Here is a 22755-nt window from a genome sequence, read left to right on the forward strand (position 1 = left end):
ACTAACTGAACGTGACTTTACACGACTGGAGCCAAATAAATAGAATTTTAGAATTTTTATTCTTCAAATTTAAAACATGGAGATTATACAATATGGAAATATTCATGTTCTTTTTTTTTGGAACAGAAATGGAATCGAGACCAAGACCCCAATAGTTTATTCCACTCTGAAGAAAATAATTGTTTGTCTGCAACACACACATTAAGTATCATTACTCTATGTACGGTTTAAATAATTGTATAGCCCCATGGAAAATATAATATATGGACGAACCTCTCCTAAGCCCGCCAAGGACACATTCTCCACTTACGTCGCCTTGTAAACCTGCTACTTTGCCTCCATGTCCATGGTAGAATATATGCATACATGTATTGAAATAGCTAGACTCTAACGTTACAAAATATCTTATATATTAAAACAGAAGTCACAACCTTGATTCATTTGTGATTTTTTTAAAAATGGACAATCACTAGAAATCAGTTATCATTCATTTATTATTAATAATATGGATTAATAATATATCATTCCTAATATAACATCGACTCCTAAAAATCATGATTCGTTAACAAACTCACCTTGATTCATATGTGATATTTTTATTTGGATCATCATTTAAATTTTGTTTTAAATGTATTTCCTCAATGCTAATAGATAATCTTTTAACTAATTAAATCATAATATAATTTGATATCCTTTAATTTAAAATATAAATATATATGTTTAATTTTCTTAACAAATGCGTTGAAAAACATTATAACGATATCTTAATTATCAAAAATTGTATATAAATATTTTCACTAATTTTTTAATTAGTAATGAAATTAATGTTATTATACATTAATATATATATACACTCAGTTATCTTTTATAAAATGAAAAAAATTATATCAAATTTTACTATTTTATAGTTATATCTATTATTTTAAAATAAAACATTGTATTTAACTAAATATGATAAAGTTATTTTAAACTGATAAATTAATATATTTTATTTTCACAAGCATTAAAAATTTGTGCTAAAAATGTAATATGTTGGTAGAACGGGTTAACATTAATAAATTAGATAATCATGTATAAAATTAACTTATCTTAAACTTATATATATATATATATATATATATGCATAGTTATTATCTTAAATTAACAAACATAAAAAATATTGATAAAGAAAATCTAGCGCTTTGAATTACGGATCATGATCATAATAATCGAATAAAAATAATTTTAAAATATATATAATAAAAAATACCAAATATATGTCATGATTTGAAATAATCAATTAACTTACAGTATGAAAACTATCAAATTGTTAAATTGAAAATAATTATATATAAACATTTAAATATATAAGTAACTTTAAAAATATATTCTTATTATGTAATATATATATATAAACATGAAAATTAATACCCGCACGGTTGTGCGAGTCCAAATATAGTATTATTTAAAATGAATAAACATAAAAAAATATTGCTAAAAAAAATCCAGCTTTGAAATGTGGATCAGAATTTAGCATACATTAAATATAAAATAATTTTCTAATATGTTGTTTCATACATATATTAATTTTCTAAGATATATAATAAGAAGAAATAAATACATATGATAATTTTCAATAATTATTTAACTAAAACATATAAACTATAAAATTATTAAATTATTATATATGAAATACTTATATAAATATATAAATATATGATTAACGTTAAAAATGTATACCACTAATGATTTAAAATAAATATTCTATGTATATAAAAATGAAAGCAAACACCTGCGTGGTTGCATGGATCAAGATCTAGTTATTAATTAATTTTTTTGTTGCAGATTACACCGGTTGTGGAGAAAAGTATAACCACATTATTATATCTGAAGAACCGAACCAAACGTGATTTGAAAGTAATACTAAACACAAACTAAAATTGGTTAACTACTCAAATGGATCTAAAAGTTTAATATCCCGGATAACCAGACCCGAATCCAATCCAAAATGAAATATTTTGGATACCGAAAATATCTAAAGCACAATTATATACTTAAATATATTAGTTATTTTAAATTTTATATATATTAGATATTAATTAATATAAAAATATCTAAAATAGCAAAATATGTTTAAAATACTTAAATATATTTTTTCTCCATCTAAATATTTAAATTGAATTATTTTTATGAATTTTTTATATTATTTCTATTTTTGGATTTTGAGGATTAAGTATATTTGAATTTTTGTTTATAAATTACATAATTAAAATAGGCACATGAACTCGAACCCAAATCAAACCTCTAATCCAAATTCAAATCAAATTTCTTAAATATCTGAATCGTATTTAAATTTCTAACTCTAAAAATCAAAATCCGAATAAATTAACTGAATCTGAACGGATATCTAAATGCCCATCCCTTGAAAAAGCTATACGACAAATATTTTATTACATCATAAAATAAATAATCTAATCAATTATTTCACTCTGCAGACGACGCGAATTATTATCTAGTTATTATATAAAATTTATAATTATAATTTGCTTGTCTATAAAATTTATAATTTTGATTTGAAAAATATCTTAATTTTTTGAGCAAAATCTTAATTATTTTATAAATATTTATTTCCTATTCTTGAAATTATTGTTACATTTCGAACTTTTACCAATTAGATTAAATGACTTATAGAAGGGCAGGATGGAGGGGAAGGGGGAAGCAAAAGCACATTGAGACGAAAATTAAAATTTGAAGTGGTGGAATGTTATAAGTAAAGGTTAAACCACATAATTTCTTACGGAGTGTATTGTTTTATTCCATTTGTTCCGTGCATATAACAAAAGAGTATGCATAAGTTTAATGTGATTGGATAAAGCTGCCACTATTACTAGCACAATTTTAAGGTAAATCATCTGATTCAGAAGTTTCAGCCCCATCAAGATATCCTTTCGTGAGAGCTTCCACTTGCCAAAGTGATAGATGCCAAATATCTATCTACAGACGTGGAAACTGAGGAAATTGCAAACTCTATCACAAAGCCCATGTGCGACAAATCTAAATCAAACTTGTAGGTGCCCTATCTCTTTGTTTCTGCATTTAAGAAACTAAAGCGTATGCTAAACAAACACTGCATTTAAGAAACTAAAGTGGATGCTCAGAACACTTCCCCTGAATCAAAGTAACACATTTGATATCTGAAGCCTAAAAACATATTCTATGATTTTTGAACAGTCTCATTCTGACTCTTTGTGACTCGAACATCAGGAGAGAAAACACAAGAAGTTGGCTAAAAAATTATGCAGGATCATTGAATGGTAAGCCAATCTAACAGACATAGAGATGAACTGCTCAGACTATCTTATTGCTGAATTAGTCACTGAAAGATTCCATCACTCCATCAATACACTTAAAGTAGACCAAGAACCCTAATCGCAAGAACAACAAAAACCCACAGAATAAAGAGAAAAGAATAAGAAAGAAATTAAAGACAAATACATTATGTACGTTTAGTTTTTGAATGTGTTAATTGGACCCTTGGAGTCTCAGACATCTATGCTGTCCACTCTTCTCCTCATTATCTTTATCTATTTCTTAAAATAAAATGCAGACAGCGTAGCCATTTCAGCACATGGCTGTTCTCTGTGCCCATCGCTGGCATAGGTGAAACTCTTAGACACTCAGTTCCCATATTCCACTACTCTTGGGTTCATCTTCATTTAGACATAAAACTTATGCATATAGAGAAAGTTTGAACTACTTAAGGAAAAAAAGAAGAAAATACATTGACCTTTGTTTGTAATGATGATTGTTCCACTTGCCAGGGATTTGGCTTGCAAAAAAAAATGTTTCATCAAATAATTGACATATAAAAACTATAGATAACACATATAAGTATGGGTGTATATGCTTACTTTATGGCCGGTGAACAAAGGGGCACAGTTTTCCGTGTCAAAGAAAGGTTATGGATTTTTGCAATTAGCGACGAAGATATGAGTTGGGATGAGGATGTGGATGACCGACATAGCCCCAACTCAGAGGAGCGAGTTGAACAAACCCCTCCCCAACTTCTCCTGCCACGTGACACCGTCGTAGAGCATCAGCTTCTCCAAATCTCTCTCCTTCGGTAAGTTCGCATGAACTGGAATTAGAATCACCAGAACTCCAGACGTACGGAAGTCATAGTCGCTCATCTAAACAACAAACATAAAACGTCTTAAAGCATATCTTAGAAGGTACTCTTCTAAACTGGTACCTGAAAAAAATACATCAAAAATATCTTAAAATATTATGGAAACAACTAAACTATTATAAACACACACAAAGGGAGTCAGAATAGACTTACCAAAGCAAATAATCATGGTGATCGGAAGGATCTACATTCTCTACTACAAAGAATACCGAAAATTAAAACAGTCAATGCTTTATTTTTTTACTTGTCTGGCAAGATAGGTCAAAGTATTTAACTGACCTATTATTTTATAGAGACTGAATTATAGAGATGGTCACAGATGTCTTCAAACTCGGTTTTATAAGAAAAGTAAGCTAGGAATTACATAGTTTATGATTATGGAGCTCCGTGAGCAACAAATTCATAGCTAGAGAATAAAAAATAATATATGATCACTTACGTTAATTATTCCTTCAATCATAAGATATCTATGCTGAAATAGGCCAATCTTGATCAATCTTTCTTCACCACAAGTACAGAGAAGAAGACGAATGAAAAAGACGCACCCATAACCTAAAATGGAAATTCACGGTTTTGGAGCTTACACTTTGAAGAAACCTAAAATGGAGTTCTGGAGCCACTGCAAAACCAACGGAAAACAAATTGAATTGTGTCAGGAAATAGAGAGAAAGTAGTTGAAACAACAAAAATATATGAAACAGAGAAAAATCCAAGGAAACATACCATTGGCTGTTCATAATCCTCTGAACTTATGTAATCACCATGGCTGAGGACGTTTGAATTCTTTTTGAAGCTTCGGTGACGAATCAAAACTCTAACAGGACCTCTATTTCGCAGCATTTATGGCCTCCGATGTCGTTAAATACAATGCAAGAGGAGACTTGCCGGAGGATTGAACTGATTTCATGGCCATCCATTGAATCTGTTGAATATGATTCCGTGAAAGCCTTAACAATGGGTTAATATAGGAGGAGCAAGAGAGGGATGTGGAAGGATTTCTTCGCTAATGAAGATAATAGTAATGTACATAAATGTATAATTAAGAGTAGATTGTGATTACTACTCAGAAACGGTTGGAGAGGGATTTAGAACGGAAGTAAAAGAATAGCAGTGCTCTGGAAATCAGGTTTGACGGAGGTTTGGGTTTCATATGGGCCATTTAGAGTTATTTTAATTGGTTTTTTGAATGGGCAATTAAAAAAAGTTATGTTTATTTGCGGCCGAATCCAACACAAATTAATCGGTAGAATTATATGTAACATATAACTTGAAGCTAGGCTGATGTGGCATGAAGGGATCCTTTGATTGGCCTGAATTTTCAATCCCACGTGGATAGGCTAAAAAGGCGAGCTCAATCCCTTTTACTTATTGTATTGTATGATGTGTGAAACTTAAGTCAATTGGTTAGATATTAAATTATAATTTTGATATTTTTTTTTGTCAACTTAAGATTTATTAAAGGGACAAGCCCAACAGAGAACGAAGCCCAATACAAAAAGGAAAAAACAGAAGGCCTAAACAATGGGCCATTACACGTAAAAACCTCTGGGCCGTAAACCCAAAAGAAAAACCGTTGGGGAAGAAAACTTCAAGCTTCCACCACATGATCGATTTCCCAGCAAGCGTCAAGACGCGAGACAGATCTCTTCCTCCGGTGCCAGAGAGACGGCACGACGGAGCTTCGCCATCGGCAAAACATAAACGAAGGAGAATCCGTTCAACCGAACGGCTCTCAACTCCGACCAGTCGAGGGTCGAATCTGACAGATCAAACGCTTCAATGAAACTTCAAACGACTTCAATCAAACCCAAACCTTTGAGATTCCTGCATGAACACCGATCATCTTTAATGATGGAGGAGGAGCCCGAAGATGAAAATCACCTTAACCAAGGAAAGGAATCCAAAATCAAAGGCTGAGAAGGAGAATCAATTGAGCACGAGACCAAGAGAAGCGCTGATCGTATCGGAATCGGGAGGTTACGATGGAGAGCCGCCGTAAGCGGTGAAAAGGTCACCACTTCCCGGAGACGAAAGCCGGCGAAGACGAGGTTATGTGAACCACCGCTTCCAAGAGACCATCATCTGATCAAAAGATCAGAAAACCAAAAAGGATCGAGTACTCTCATCATCCCCCTCCGTGAAAGATTTTTGAGAGAGAACGGAGGTGAGAGAGAGACTCGTCTCAAATTTGATTTTAATACACGGTGCAATTTATCTTTATATATTTACATATCAAGAAACTTGTTTGAAAACTTCCAAATAATTGTGTTCATGCGGTTGCATGTAGTTTTACGCTTCTATGCAGTAATCAGCGAGAGATTATTATGGCATGATTATCTCTGGTCTTTTAGCCGGGGTTCTTAATTTATGATTTGACACATTTTTATTTTTTTTTGGTGTTTTTTTACACTTTTCAGCTAAGAAACGGCTCTTATCTTTTATTTAGGAGACGGGTTTTAACTTTTCTTAGTTAAAATCTAAAAAAGCTAAGAACCGTCTCTTATCCGAAGCTAAGAACCGTCTCGTAGCCGAAGCTAAGAACCCTAGTTAAGAGATTGAGGTTAATGATGGTCTTATACATGCAGTCGTATGCACGGAATGGATCAGCAAATGTATTTTTTTCCTTGCCTGCGCTTCTCTATTCGTCCCTTAGTTTCACTTGTGTATCGATCTGAAGATCGGATTGTTCCTCCCTCCTCTTGGATTGGTCGAGTCATCTTTGGACTTATTAAATCTTTAAAGATGTTGTTGTTTAATTTCAGGGAAATCTAATGTTTTTAGATCGATTATATACATCAGAATCTTCTTTTGTTGAAGCGAGGTCCTTTGGCTATCCCTGTTCTAGTTTTGGGCGTTAGTTTGCTTCGGATCATAGGTTCTCCGGTGAATCGGAGCTCCGATGACGATCTCTGAGTACTCGACAGTAGTAAGCCGTGGGATTTGACCTTCAAGGACATGTGTGTCCACCTCGCTATGCGACTATCACGTGTCTTCGAGCTGCATGTTGGCTCGTCTTCCCTCCGCGTGGCCGATTAGTCTTTCTTCTATCTGGGTCTGGTTGGGCCTGCTTTGGAATTTAGATTGTGTAATTTTATATTTCGTCTGGCTTTACTGTAAGCCTCAGTTTTCTTGTACTTGAACTTTTAAGTTAACTAGGTGTTTGCATGTGATGAATTTTTTAAAATTTAAATTATATTTTAAAATGAAATTTATTAATATTATATATGTTATTATTTTGACCAATATTTAATATAAATTTGCTTTAATTAAGCAAAAAATTCAGAGAAATTTTTTTTTATTTTAAATAATATTTAAGAATATATATATGTATATATTTAAAATCATAATTTTAGATTAAACTTTTTATCAATTTCTTTTGGTTAAATTTTTAGGTTTGTCACACATGGCCTAAAGCTTTGTTAAAAAATGATTGCAAAGTTAAAATTTTGTCAACTAACATATTGTGAATGATATATACATATATATAACATAGTTGATATTCATTCACGTCATTGAATACATGAATCATATATTTTTCATATTGATTTCCTTCCTTTATCACTACAATATAACTAATGTTTTTGAAAAGGCAATATATCTTTAGTCTATGCAATCCGAAATATATGTTACTTGATATTATGAAAACTCATTAATATTCATAGATTAAGTTGTCTATTTAATAATTGGTATGTGAAAACAAAATATATTGTTAATCATGATTTCATTCCATTCATTGTCAATCATTAATGAGAAAAATATGGACATATCTTGTAGGAAAGGCAAATTGTCTTGTAAATAATATATTCATAGATTACTTACGTCATGATTTGTAAACATGGTATCAATTTGCAATAAAGAAAATGGTAGAAACAATGAATTGTTACGTGATGCATTTTTTTAAGGTTCTATAGTTAAAATAAATGCTAAAAGAACTGAATAAAGAAATCAATAAAAGCATACAATTGATAATATTCTTCATATCTCAAATTTTGGTTTCCACGCTTTAGCTTTCGGATCTAACAAAACAATATTCTTGGCACACCAATCCGAAGACTTGAGTTTTACACTTTCATGACTTAACTTATTATTTTCCATTCAAACCGTAAACTTGGATTTAACTTGCTCATGAAGAAATTTGACTGAGTTTTTCTCTGACTGTAAATGTCATCATCATGGTGTTATATTCAAACCGTACATCGACTTTAGTCTTGCTAAAATCATCAATTTTGTTGGAAACCTGAAACATATTTTATCAAATAGGTTAGATTTTAGAGATACAAAAAGTATTTGACCAAAAAAGAAAAGAAAAGATGTACAGAAAAGTAAATTACAGTAAAATAACAAAGAAAAATCACTTACACGATCAAGTTACAGGAAAAAAAATCACTTACACCATTCACCAAATACGTGACAGTCTTATGCTTTGAAGATGACTTATACTTCCATGTGTACAGATCCGGCATAAAAAAACAAAATAGGGTCAAACTTAGTATACAAAAAGCTAACGGAAAGAAAGATTATGAAATACATTTTTTTTTTAATTGAAGACATATGTGGACGGCTGCATGTTATCACGGGACGACATAATAAGTTTAGCTAGGTAAAGTTATGAAGTTATTTCGCAATCGATGTAATACGTTTTGTGTAAGACTCATATATATATCTCCTAGACATAATGTTAGGGTTTTAAGTTTTCAATTAGCCATGTCATCTTTTTTATAAGCCATGTCATATATCTTATTGTGCCATGTCATGATTTTTTTTGGTGAAAGTGTCTATGAAGATGACAGCTAAGCAAATTTAAAAAAATCACTTCGCAAATATAGTCTAATGGATAAAATGACAAAAATGACAATCGTTTTGTTTTCTTATAAAGAGGGATAACAGAAACGTATTCACGCATATGCTCTCTCTTTTTCATGCATGCGCGTTTATATAGATACAAAAATACATGCAGTTTTCTGCTCTAAATATGATGAAATAATTTTATCAAATCTTGTAGCATTGACAGAGGCACCTCCCTCCTGTCAATATTTTAAAGTCTCACACTAGTCTTTGTACTCTACACTTCATACATATATATATATAATTTCAAAAGATGAAGAGTCACTTCACAAACACCATTTGTGTTGTCTATGAAAAAAAAAGAGGTCATCGGCTCAATTGAAAAGGATCCTCAATACGAAACTAATATTATATTTTCTGGTTTGGGGTCTAGAGATTACGGACTTCAGTCCTGAATTTCCTTGTATTAAAAAAAAAGATCCAGCGGTTTAAAAATGCAATTAAAAAAGATTCAAGCGGTCTTGTATAACCCAGTCTATATAAAAGGAAACATGAACTAATCCAACTGCAACGTCCATTGTAAATTTGTAATCGTGTGCATGCGCTATTGCATGTACATTTACTCAATGATATACACGCGTATCGGCGTATGCATGGATCAGAAAATGTATTTTACGTGTGTTTTAATTCTGAGCATGCTGGCATAACTTTTTTATTGAATAAGTATATACAATTGAAAATATCAGTTTTACAGAAAGAGCATTTTGTAGAAAACAGTACATTGTCATATGCTCTGTTTTTTTCATGCATGCGCGTGTATATAGACACAAAAGTACATGCAATTTCCTGCTTTAAAAATATGACTACACTACATAATAATCCGCGGGGTGAATTTTTTAAATATGTTTTATTTAAATATTAGAAATAGTACATATTTTGTTGTCAATAACTTTTTTATACGGGCATTCATGTATCATTTGGTTCGGTTCGGTTTCGTTAGGATCTTTGCAGATTTGATTCGGTTCAGATTTTTACGGGTTCGGTTTGGGTTTTGAATTCGGATAATCCATTTAATTTCTTTTTTAAATAAAGTTTATATGTACTTTAATTTCTCAAAATCTAAAAATAAAAATAATATATAACATATAGATAATATATGCCAAAAATACTTAAACTTAGCATAAAATCTGGGTTTAGTATTTTGATTATCGTTAAACTATTTAAACATTTACTTTTAACTACTTGTATATATTTTCAAGCATTTTGGACAACTTAAAAACATCTTGTATATTCTTTTAGATATTAAATTTAAAAATAATTAATATATTTAAGTCTATAAATCTGGTTTGAATATATACGGATACCCGAAATATTTCGTTTCGGATTGGGTTCCGTTATGGTTCTCTAGATATCAAAATTTTGAACCTGATCGGATATCTAACCAATCTATATTATTAAAACCGAAGTACGTTTTGGTACTGTTTGGAAACATGGATAACATGATAAATGGAAATTGTTTGAAAACATGGATAACAGATTAAATATTTTTTTTTATTTACACATTTAGATATTGTATTTACAATAAATTAAGCACTTCTTTTCTGTATTTCTTTTTATTTACAGATTTTGCCTCTGTATTTAATATCAATTTAAATTAATTAATTACAATGGTTCTTGTTTCTTTGTGGTGAAAATAAAAATGAAAACTGAAATATAAATAGTATATATTATATAAAACAATTTTTAAACACATTATTACCTTATTTAGTTTAATCAAATATAAAAATTCCGAGAGTTTGATTTTCAAGAAAACAAAATATCATAAAATTAATAATAGTTCATAGAAAACTAATGCAAAAATTAAAAAATATAGTATGTTGTTTTATTTTAAAATAAGTTAACAAAAAATAACAGGTTAATATATGAATAATACAATTACATCAAATTGCATTAAGTTATAATTTTTTTAATATAATACTATGTGAAATAAAAAAATTATTATCAAACATCTATATTATAAAATAATATATTCTATTCTATATGTAAATTGCATAACATAAAAATATACATGAGATTTTTTTATAAAACTAGTGATTTATGAGTTTACGTTAAACACAAGTTAAATCAAACACCAGCGAGAGAGCGCGGATCAAGTTAAAGTTCAGTACTACTTTTTGGATTAGATTTGGTTCGGTTTTTTGGATTCGGATTTTTTCCCCAAGCCTATATTTTTTATTGTAACAAAATTGTAAACGAAAGATATGATGGTTCATATTAATTTTGGATATGCAACAACTTTTAAACCAAAACACATTCTTCTATGTATGGTCCATTTAGCTAATCATTAAAAATTGTTCTAGGTCTATTTAAGGAAAACAATGCGCTGAACTAAAGAAAACGTTACCATTTCAGATAGTCAATCGACACTTCCAAATTATTCTTTGTCAGTGTTGTGATGAAGAGAAAAAAAGGTTAGGGTTAGGAAAGCAATTGTCACTCAATTAATATATGAGATTAGAGTGCAATCCATGTATCTCTGTAGGTGATTTTAATAGCTTCTAAATAAATTTTTGTTGTATCGATCTCTTGTAAGATTTTCAAAAAATATTAATTAATAAAATATTACACTTGCTAAAATAATCAAAGCAAATTTCAAAATTAAAATATTAAGGTCTAAATACTTTTTTAATGCAAAATTCAATATTAGCATATTTATATATTTTTATGTTGTACATATATATATATATATATATATATTAATGAGACTTCATATGCATATGATTTATTATTAAAAAAACAAATAAACCATTGATCAAAATTTTCAATGTGGGACTTTTACCATTTTTTAGTAATTTATAGACGTTTTGAAAAATTCATAATATAACATATAAGAAAAAATCTATTTTTTTATTATATTCTTAATGTGATTGTTTAATTCTTTTAATAATATAAAATTAAACAAAAAAGAGAGATGATTCAAAAATTGTTATCAAATATGTATGATTCATAATCATTAATTACCATATATATATTAATCTTTTTTTTTTAAAACACATACTTAACTATATTAAAGAAATTAGTTGGGAGCATTAAGAGCATCCGCAACCACCACATCGTCTACAAAGTTCAAGGCCAACTTAGCCAAACTATCAGCCACCATGTTCTTCTCCCGAGGGATCCAAACGAAGGAGATAGACTGAAATTTAGAAGCAAAAGCTAAAACATCTGAGACAATACTATGGAGCTCAAAAAACACTGAGTCCAAATTAATACATTTGACGAGGAGAGCAGAGTCTGATTCAAACCGCACCAAACTAACTCCCAGATGTTGACAAGTAGAGACCGCCTCTCGCAGAGCCAAACCCTCAGCCATTAATGGGGACACAACAAATTCAACTTTATCTTGGAATTCCTGATTTCTTGGCGTGCAGTGTAGCACCCATCTTAACCCTGCTTCCTACTGGTTGAGCTCCAGGCTGCATCTGATCTTACTATCATGGTCTCACTGCAAGCCTCGGGTATCTGTCGGAAACTGCGCTTGTTTACTGCAGGCCTGGTTTGCAGTTATTGCTCCACTCGCGTGCCAAGATGATAGCAGAGGAGAGGGTGTCTTCGGGAGTAGCATAGAATCTTTCAAAGACGAATCTGTTCTTTGCCTTCCAAATTGCCCACAAGATCCAAGGAGGGAACCAGCGAGAATACCGGTTAGAGGTAAGCACTTTTGCGAGCATAGAGAAGGCCACGCCGACATTAAATCTATGATTCCTCTGTAATCCACCTCAGAAGTAAGAGGGGCGAGATGCCAGATCTTTTGAGCCAACTGACATTGGAAAAAGAGATGAATAATAGATTCAGCCGCATCTTTTACACTTGGGATCAACATCTATATTCCTTTCTAGCAATTGCTCCCCTACGGGTAGGGCTCTTTTGAGGAGTTTCCAGGAGAAGTGTTTCACCTTAGGGGCACATTCTAAGTTCCAAACGTTCTTCTTCCACTTGAACTCTATTCCCGCCTTTCATCATCATTATTCTCCACAACAGCAGTGTAATACCCTGACTTGACTGTGTAGTCTCCTGATTTTGTGCCTAGCCAGACGCGTTTGTCCGGAGCCTTGGAGAGACTGGGTTTGATGCAGAGGATCTTTGTTTCATAATCTGGAAGCAGTAGCTGGATGCGATTCCTGTTCCAATTATTCATTTATTTTTATCAGCATGAAGGAGGTCCGACACCAGCAATTCAACGCTTTGCTCGGTGGGATATTAGGTAATTTGGTAGCTTTTATTTAAGGAAAGTTAATCAATTTGATAAATAGTTTAATAAAAATTATATATATATATATATATATATATATTTATTTATTTATTTATTTATATGGACCAATTATTTTTCTAATGATTCTAAGAATCATCTTAGTGATGACACGTGGCTACCAAAATATGTTTTAATGCTCTTGTGTTAATATATAGGGCATTATATTTTGATTTGTGTATAAAAGGGTTAGTTAAAAAAGAAACAAACTGTATGATGAAATAATTTAATCCCCTATATATTAATCTCGGAGCATTATAACATATTTTTATAGTCACGTGTCATCATGAGAATAATTCTTAGAATTGTTAAAAAAATAAGTTGATCCATATAACACTACAAGAATTTACTTAAATAGCTACTGATTATTTTGTAGCTATCACATACAATCTATAGCTAAAATCAGTTTAGCTACAGATGGCAACAAATTAAATCCCTGGCCTCAGCTCCCACGCTAAACAAAATCTCTAGCCATTTTGTAGCCATTTAGCAATGAATTAGCAAGAGCTTGTTCTGTAGCCACCAGCAACAACATTGCTACAACTTATTTTATTGCTAACTAGTGACAAGTATAGCTACAAATATTTTGTAGCCACATTATAATTTTAAAACTTTAATTGAAATTTAAATATAATTATTTATTTAAAATTATAGTTAATTCTCAAAATGAAAAAGTGTCAATTTTAATTTTCGAACATAATCCAACAAAAAGTAACTTGTTTGATACCAAAATGTTAACATTGTAAAACCAAATACAAAAAGATCTAAAACTAATGAAATTTTTGTTGAAAACCCAGCTTCTCCAAAGCTTTAAATTGGTCATCTTGTCCGTCATATGGTGTTCCGTTAGAAATCATAGAGCTGTAGTTTAGAAGAACAAAAATTCACTAAGGGATAAAATCTTTAGGAGAATTAAAAGGAAACTTAACAAGGTCAATGAGGATTTACCTCTGAAAAAATCAATGCAAAATGTATGTATATGGCAGGATAGCCTCCGTTCCTGTTGGTGCTGCAAAAACAACATAAAGGATTTAACTACTTGAAGCACAGAACAGGCGTCAAGATGTAACTTTCACAAAAAAAAAAAATCATGAACAAAACACTTGCTGTGCAGATAAAATCTTACCATCCAAAAGCTGTACGACTTGTGTGTAGCACGAGAGTAAGGACCGAGAGGACTGTGTTACCAAAGATCTCAACATCTTTCATAATCTCCCTAAAGCTCGGGTCAGGATCAACGTCGCAGTCCGAATCGAAGCCTGCGATTAGAAAACAAACACAGACTTCAACAAACTTAAATGTGAAATCAAACACGGCGAATCTGGTGTTTGAAGAAATCTGAGTTCCTTCTAAGGCAGACAGACATCAGAAATCAAGCACGGAACTGGTACCTGAAACTAAGCTGAGGAACTTCTCTTCTTGAATGAGGGCGGTTAACTCGAAATCTAGAAACACATATAGAGAGAGCTGCAATCTTCAGGAGAATAAACGTCGACAAGTCGATTTAAGAGAGCAATAACATATGGTTTGCTTCCCCCTGTGGGAAGGACGAAGCTGAAGTATCTTTCTTTGCTCGCTTTGAATTTGTCTCCCTTCACTCAGCCGCGTACTTCCCGATGAGAACCCTAAATCGATTCGTCATAAAACACTTCCACTACACAAATCTAAACAATATAATTTCACAGTAAATAAGGAAGAGGCTGAATGAAGAAATTAACCCAACTCAATTACGATTTGTAAACACCCACTACCCAAATCCGAATTACAAAATTAAAGAAGAATCTGTCTTGAAGCTATTAGAAAACGAAAAGATAAATATTGAAAAAGGCTGTGTATATCATCACCGTGAAGGGGAAAAGAGATTTGGAGAGAGACTGGGAAAGATGGAGAACAAGAATTAAAGTTATAATCAGAACATTTTGGCGGAGATTTGGGAAAATATTTTGGGGGGGGGGGGGATACTGAAAGTTTTTGGAAAATATTTCGCGGCCATGAAATAAATCTGGCGGCTGGCGCTGATTTGTAATTTTTTTTTGGTAAGTGACGAAATGAGATAAATTATATACTCATTCTAATAAATACTTTCTAAATTATATCGATGCCTGCCAAAATCAAATATGCAACTAGTGTTATTATATTTTAATAACTATAATAAACATCTAAATTCCCAATATACAACTATGGATATTATGTTCATGGTTTAGGGTATACATATTTAGGGTTTATTGTTTAGGGTATAGATTTTTAGGGTTTTCTTTTCAAAAAAATGAAGATTTACAGGGTTTAGAGTTTACTAAGCAGATTTTATGGTTTATGGTGTAAGATGTAAGGTTTAAGTTTAAGATTAGGTTCAATGTTTACATTTTTTTCAATTCGATACATAAAAATATTACATAAATGTGATTTTTACACCCTCAATTAAACACTTTTACAAAAAATTGTTTGTCTCAGTCTCTATAATCTATATGATCACTTATCACTAAATACATAAATCTCAGATCAAAATTGTCTAAATGTGTAGTGGAATACATTTCTTTAATCGAATTTTAAAATACTGGTGATACTATCTATCATATCATATGATGCCAAAGTATTCATAATCATTTGTTTGTTAAAATTGCTTTTGCGATAACTTATTCTTTAGCTAATCAGTAGCAAGTTAGTTATGGAATAACTACAAATCACAGTTGTAGCTACTTAGCTAGAGATCGCAACAGATTTAGCTACAAATTTATAAATTTCTACTTTTGTTGCTATCTGTTGCTATTTACGTAGCTAATGAATATGGCTACGGAATTGTCGTCGCTCGTCCTTAGCTATATTAAACAATTCTTGTAGTGTAAACATATACTATGCTTTTTATTAAACAAACTATCAAATTAATTAGCAGTGTACAAAATAATATTTTTTCTTTTCTTAAATTAAAGCTACGAAATTACCTAATATGGTTAACATATATATGACAATTAATGATTATCAATAATACATATTTGATAAGAATTTTTCTAACCTATCTATTTTTTGTTTAATTTTATACAATTAAAAAAAATTTAAAAAAAAATCACATTAAGCATATAATAAAAAAATAGATATTTTCTTATATGTTATATTTTGATTTTTTTTTTAAATGACTATAAATTACTAAAAATGGTAAACGTCTCACATTGAAAATTTTGTGATCAATAGTTTAATTTTTTTTTTTCAACAAGATACAAATGATCATATATCGTAGTGGTGGGCGTTCGGATACACGTTTGGTTCGTATCAGGTATTTCAGTATAAAGGTATATAACCCATTTAGGTATTTCTACATTTCGAGTCGGGTTCTGATATTTTATGTTCGGGTTTAGATATTTTGGGTTGGGTTCGGAATTTAAATTTTGATAAAAAATAAATAAATTATTCATTGTTTAAGTTTATTGTATTTAAAATATATTTTAACTTAACTGATTTTCTAATTTTTAAAAGACTAAACTATTAATAGGTTAGGAAGACACTTTAGTTGTTGTTTTGAAATTTTAGAACTAACTTTTGTTTGCAAGAAACAAAAGCTTGATATATATTTTAAGTGAGTAGCAAATGATTTTGTCCATAATTATATGTATATTATCAAATTTTGAGCAATAAGCATCATTAATATAAATATTTTGAATAAAATGAGAGAACTAAACTAGAAATATAGGGCTAAGTATACTTATGTTTGGTTATCTTCGGATATCCATTCGGGTTCGGATATTACCCGTTCGGATTCAGATATTACCCGAACTGGTGAAATAAATAATTTCTTTTCTTTTTCTTGAATTAGATGATTTTTAGACTGTGCTGATGAATATACACTAGACAAACATTTATATTTTGAGTCTGCACTTATATTCTATAACAATTTGATATATTAGATTTGAACACTAACCTGTTAATATAGTTTGCCGATGTTTTTTTTCAAAATTTTGATTCTTAGATATGTATCTAGAGTGAAACTAATTTTTACAGATGTCTATTATTTTAAATTGACACTTATGTAATTCATCGAATTTATAGAAGAAGCTAAAAAAATAAACTTAACTCATATCAATGAAACAAAGACAGGTACGAAAGCACAATTTTATAGAGCCAGAAAATGAAATCACTTATGGAGATTTAATAGTAAACAAATCGAGAACAGAAAATCTAATCTTTTTTCATCATTATACAATCCATGTTGCCTATTTAGTTTTGGTGATTTGTGTCAGCCGGCAAACTTAATTTCTTTTTGTGCATACGAAGTCTTAAAAATAATTAAAATGAGATGTAATACGTTAACTATTCAACAACGATGATATATTTAAGAGACCAACATTTGTATTCATCATTTTATAATCGATAAAAATTATAATGTTGCAAAATGTTAAAAATATTTAATAAATAAACATTATTATAAAAACTCACTCTGTGCATGCGCGGGTTATCATCTAGTAAATATTATAGCATTGACAGAGGAACCTGTCACTCTTACGGACTATTATAAAATCTCAGTCTTTGGTCTAAACTTTCATTCATATGTAATTTCAAAAGATGAAGAGTCACTACACAAACACCATTTATGCTGTTTATGTCTTATTTTGTCTCTTGATCACATCTGCCTCTGCACAATCCCTCATACGAGAATACACTGATGACCTAAAGACAACTCCACAGCGTATGCATGAAATATCTTGTGCTCTTAGATTCGAACCCATATTCAAGAAATCCATTTATTTTCTTTTACTCAAATGCTCTGTTTTTGTCTTGAAACAGAGGAGAATGGAGCAAAAGCAGACACAAACCTGGGAGAAGCGCATTACTTAGATAAAGATGACGACCTAGAGATTTCCTCACGTGATTATAAAGTTCCACTTTCAAACCAAGTGACGGGTATGAGAGATCGTCCTCCAATGTCTTACTCTCTCAAAATTGAGGCTTTTAACACGATCCTTCAGTCGCAAGAAAGAGACAGATACAGATCTGGTCCTTTTTCGGTTGGTGGATACAACTGGTATGTTGGTATTCTCAGGACGGTCTTAGGCATAGCCAAGTTAAACACTGACGTATAGTCCTCAATTTTTTTTAAAAAAAATTACACAGACAAAGGTCCCTGAATTTGGTAAAAAAAAAAAACATTTTTTGATTAAATCCTTACTTAATTGTTTCTCTGGGTATTCTGATATAGTGATATTAGTTATCAATGTATTAAAAAGGTTTGATGGATCTTGTTATAACAGGTCACTTATTGTGTTCCCCAACGGGAACAGGCATGATGGTGGTTCAGGGTTTATTTCTCTTTATGTAGCCATAGACAACTCGACTCTAGTCTTTTCACATCAAGAGGTTATCGCGGATCTCAGGGTTTACGTATTTAGTAGAAGCACGAGGCAGTACTTCACCATGCAAGGTATTTTTTTTGCTAATCGATTTTATCAAAAAAACTTGCAATGCGTATATAGTGGTGACATCTATTTATCGAACAATTGTATAAACCGCAGCTGCACATGTATGGCGATACAATGTTTTCAAAACGATGTGGGGATTCCCTCGGGTCATGTCTCTTGCTGCTTTCAGAGACCCGAGAAACGGATACCTCTTCAATGGAGATCACTGCGAGTTTGGTGTTGATGTGACTTTTCCTACTACCTTTCAAAGATCAGAACTTTTTACCGTCGCTAGGAATTTTCCTAACCCCAGGTTCACCTGGACTATTCAGAGGTTCTCCACGCTGCTCGGAGATACTTATTTATCTGATGCGTTCTCCATCGGAGGAAGAAATTGGTAAGTCCAACCACTACAAGAAAAAAGGCTTTTCTTAGCGGACGGAAAACGCTATCTAACGATACGATAGCGGTTTATGAAACGCTGTATCATCGTCCGTCATAGTAGGTCAAACACATTAGATAGCGGTTTTTTGCATTGCTATCTTATTGTTATATATTATAGCGTTTTTCTGTATGCAATTAAATATTTTTTAATAGCATATCTTTAACGTTATTATTTACATTAAATTATTTATTTTAGAATTAATTATTTAAAATTTATTTATTTAAAATTTATTTATTTGTAGGTTTAATAATTAAAAACATAATAAATTATTTTTTATTAAACAATATAAATTACATTTGATAAAAGATAAGAATCGGTTTACACTTAACACTAAACCAAATGTTTTAAAAATTAAATCTAATCTAACCTAATTTTAATTAAACCTAATCAAAACCTAATCTTCTTGAGCCAGCCTCCTCACGAACTTCTCCGTTCCTCGCCGCAAGCCCCATGACCACAACCTCTTCTCACGGCCACCAACTTCTCCGTCTCCTCCTCGCTGCAAACCCCATGACCACCACTCTGCTCCGACCACCCACTTCTCCGTCGCCTCCTCGCCGCAAGCCCCATGACCACCACCTCTCTTCACGACCACCAGCTTCTCCATCGCCTCCTAGCCGCAAACCCAATAACTACCACATCTGCTAACAATCACCATTTCTTCCTCACTTTTAACGAGAACAGAAAACCAGATTTAAAAGAGAAATAGAGAGAGAGAGAGAGAGAGAGAGAGAGAGAGGTGACCAGTGGTGGTGAGAGAGACGGTGGCGAAAGGGGGAGATGGCGGTGGTCAAGCATCTTCAGATCCGCGGTCGCTGGGTTCTGGGTTCGACTCCACCTTCAGACTCGTGTGTGTGTGAGGAGAGTATTACAGAGAAAGGAGATGTGTGTTACATGAATCGTGTGTGTGTTTGAGACAGTGAGGGAGATGAAGGGAATGATACAGAGAGGAAGAGATCGATAAACTCTAGAAGAAGGAAAATGAAAAGATGAATTCTTGGCCATTGGATTACAAATAATCAATGGTCAGAAATATTAATCCAAATTTTGAAGAATGGACCAATAAGAACGAAGGAGGAAGATCACAAAAGAGTGATTTTTAGCCTTTGGATCAAAACTAATCAAAGGCCCAAAATTAAACTAATAAGAATTATCTGTTCATTTATCTATAATCATCTTTTTGTGTTGTTTTTATTTAATGGTTTTATTTTTATTTTTGAATTGTATAATGTAAATTTGAAATATTATACATAGTCTGAGATATATATTATAAAAATTATATTTTATTTAAAGTTTGAGGTTTAATGTTCTTATGATATATGTTAAAGTATGTGGTTTAGGGATTGGATTTATATTGTTAGAGTTTGATTGAAGATTTAAGGCTTGTGTTTTGAAAGTTATATATTCATATTAAAAAGAGTAAATTCCGAGTTTATGTTTAGGATCTAAAATTATAGTATGAGAATATTAGAGTTTTAAGTTGTGTTTTATAGTTTAGGGATTAAAAATTTGTTTAGGGTTTGGGGATTCAAAAAGCTAAATATAGCATTTCATTATATTCTGCTATTAAAAATAGACTATCATAGCGTTTCCAAATATACAAACGCTATCTAAAATTAAGGGTATATCAACCATAGCGGAAAGACAAAAAACGCTATACTGTAGTGCTATGAAAACGATTTTTTCTTGTAGTGAACATTAGTTCAAGATCAAAGCTGTTTTACTTTAGTTAAGAGTGTAGTGGTAGTGAAAAATATTACATGTGTTTTTTTTTTGCTATAAAAATATTACATATGTTGATCAGGAATATACAATTGTATCCAACTGGCTTTTCAACGGGGGAGGGAAGATTCTTGTCCATGTATATTGTCCTTAATGCGAACGAGAGCCTCAGACCTTACGAGAGTATCTATGTTCGAGCCCAGCTTAGAGTTCTTAACCAACTTGCCTCTCCCCACTGGAGAACCATCGACAGGCCAAGTAAGCAGATGATATATATCGATACTACTGTATATTCATCATCGCTGTGAACACATCCGTTGTGACTAAGAATGCTTTCTTGTCAACTTTATATCTTTCACAGTCAATCATTGGATCAATCGTCCGGGACCAGGATTAGGTTGGGGTTACCCTGAGTTTATCTCTCTAGCTGATCTCAGGGATTCACGGAGAGGATATGTCGTGAATGACACGTTGAGGGTTCAAGTAGAAATATTAGCAGTTTCTTCAACCAGGTACTTGCCTCGTTAGATTTCTCTAACCAGGGAAGTCGTAGCTTTATGTTTACTTTATTATTAACCACTTAGCAATGAAAAAAAGCTACTGAGCAATAAGAAATGTATGTGTTTGTCTTTACCAAAAAAATGTATGTGTTTGCATTTCAAACAAATGAATTCTGTATTATACTATTTACAATGGGAGATTTATCAACATAAATATTAATAACTATTGATAAGCTTACAATAGTTTGTTGTAAAAACAAAATACATGATTTGGCAAATTCAGTGTTGAAACTTATTAACACCGTTGAAAAAAAATGGGTTCTTCTTGTACGACGTTACAAATGTTTATTGTTGATTGGACCAAAATATTAAGTTTGTCTTTCAAATTTTAACTAGATCTCGACCTGCGCAAGCACGCGGATGTTTGTTTTCAATTTTATATACATAGATATTTATTTTAGATCATTAATAGTATACATTTTAAAAAATTAATCATATACTTAAATATTTATATAACTATTTCATATACAATATTTAATAAATTAATATTTTATATGTTGTAGTTAATCAGTTATTTAAAACCGTCATATGTATTTATTGCTTCTTATTATATCTTTATCTTATTGTATTTGCATTAAGTTATTAATCAAATTAATATATGCATGAAACAACATATTTCAAAATTGTTTTGTATTTAATTTATTCTAAATTTTGACGCACCTTTCAAAGCTACATTTCCTTTTACCAATGTTTTTTACTTTATTCATTTTAGATAATATATTATTGTATATAGAAAAATCTTAATTTTCTACATGTATTATATAGTTTGCTAATGTTAAGTCGTTTTGTCATCATATTATATTTTTAACATGAATCTTTTATATTTTTGAAAAGTAAAATTTATAAATTTATCAATTTAATATAAATTTATCAATTTAATATAAATTTATCATATTTAGTTCAATATAATAATTTTATTTTAACATGATTATTAGCTTTAATGAAATACATGTTAATTTTTATGCATGTATTATATAGTTTGATAATGTTAACCCGCCTTATTAATGTATTATATTTTTGAACATAAATATTTATAATTTTGTATATATTTTTATATATAAATTTATTAATTTAATATAATTTTACCAGATTTAGCTCAATATAATAATTTTCTTTTAATATGATTGATTATGATTATATAATAGATAAAAAATAGGATATAATTTTTTATATTTCATTTTATAAGTGATAACTGAATATATTAAGAGAAATGACCATAGATCAGTAAACCAAGTTTTTCTTCCAAATATAGACTTCAAGGCTCAAAGTCACAGAAATGTTTCATTTAATGATTGCCAATTACTATATTATCCCCAACGTTAATTTAACCTAAATTATATAATAACAAAATTAAAGCATTTTGAAAACTTAATAAATCTTTC

The 22755-nt window shown here is 30.9% G+C and overlaps 1 protein-coding gene and 3 long non-coding RNA genes across 4 annotated transcripts; 1 reads left to right on the plus strand and 3 right to left on the minus strand.

Annotated features, from left to right (window-relative positions):
• Nucleotides 1-1459: 1459 nt before the first annotated feature.
• LOC111207527 lies at nucleotides 1460-10703 on the minus strand. The gene is made up of 5 exons (XR_002659775.2): nucleotides 8528-10703; nucleotides 4892-8405; nucleotides 4322-4787; nucleotides 3891-4169; nucleotides 1460-3808 (listed from the first exon to the last, which is right to left on the minus strand). It is a non-coding gene; the product is annotated as an uncharacterized LOC111207527 (long non-coding RNA).
• A 3226-nt stretch (nucleotides 10704-13929) lies between these two features.
• On the minus strand, nucleotides 13930-15302 carry LOC111207547. Its single transcript, XR_002659808.2, has 4 exons — nucleotides 14654-15302; nucleotides 14389-14521; nucleotides 14211-14271; nucleotides 13930-14123 (listed from the first exon to the last, which is right to left on the minus strand). It is a non-coding gene; the product is annotated as an uncharacterized LOC111207547 (long non-coding RNA).
• A 2484-nt stretch (nucleotides 15303-17786) lies between these two features.
• On the plus strand, nucleotides 17787-21499 carry LOC106410225 (probable inactive serine/threonine-protein kinase fnkC). The gene is made up of 6 exons (XM_013850708.2): nucleotides 17787-17937; nucleotides 18036-18273; nucleotides 18500-18669; nucleotides 18761-19043; nucleotides 20896-21071; nucleotides 21175-21499. Exons 1-6 carry the CDS (start codon nucleotides 17814-17816, stop codon nucleotides 21339-21341), a joined length of 1158 nt encoding a protein of 385 aa, XP_013706162.1. The 5' UTR covers nucleotides 17787-17813; the 3' UTR covers nucleotides 21342-21499.
• Nucleotides 19342-20886, minus strand: LOC125581328. The gene is made up of 2 exons (XR_007318993.1): nucleotides 19836-20886; nucleotides 19342-19732 (listed from the first exon to the last, which is right to left on the minus strand). It is a non-coding gene; the product is annotated as an uncharacterized LOC125581328 (long non-coding RNA).
• Nucleotides 21500-22755: the final 1256 nt, after the last annotated feature.

This window comes from Brassica napus, chromosome C2 (assembly GCF_020379485.1).
Source record: "Brassica napus cultivar Da-Ae chromosome C2, Da-Ae, whole genome shotgun sequence".
NCBI lineage: Eukaryota > Viridiplantae > Streptophyta > Magnoliopsida > Brassicales > Brassicaceae > Brassica > Brassica napus.

What these genes read in the sequence shown, in the direction of transcription:
- LOC106410225 (XM_013850708.2), top strand. Translation starts at nt 17,814, where the DNA reads ATGAAGAGTCACTACACAAACACCATTTATGCTGTTTATGTCTTATTT. An exon ending in CCTAAAGACAACTCCACAGC is followed by an intron (nt 17,938 to 18,035) that starts GTATGCATGAAA and finishes GTCTTGAAACAG; the next exon opens with AGGAGAATGGAGCAAAAGCA. An exon ending in GAGAACCATCGACAGGCCAA is followed by an intron (nt 21,072 to 21,174) that starts GTAAGCAGATGA and finishes TATCTTTCACAG; the next exon opens with TCAATCATTGGATCAATCGT.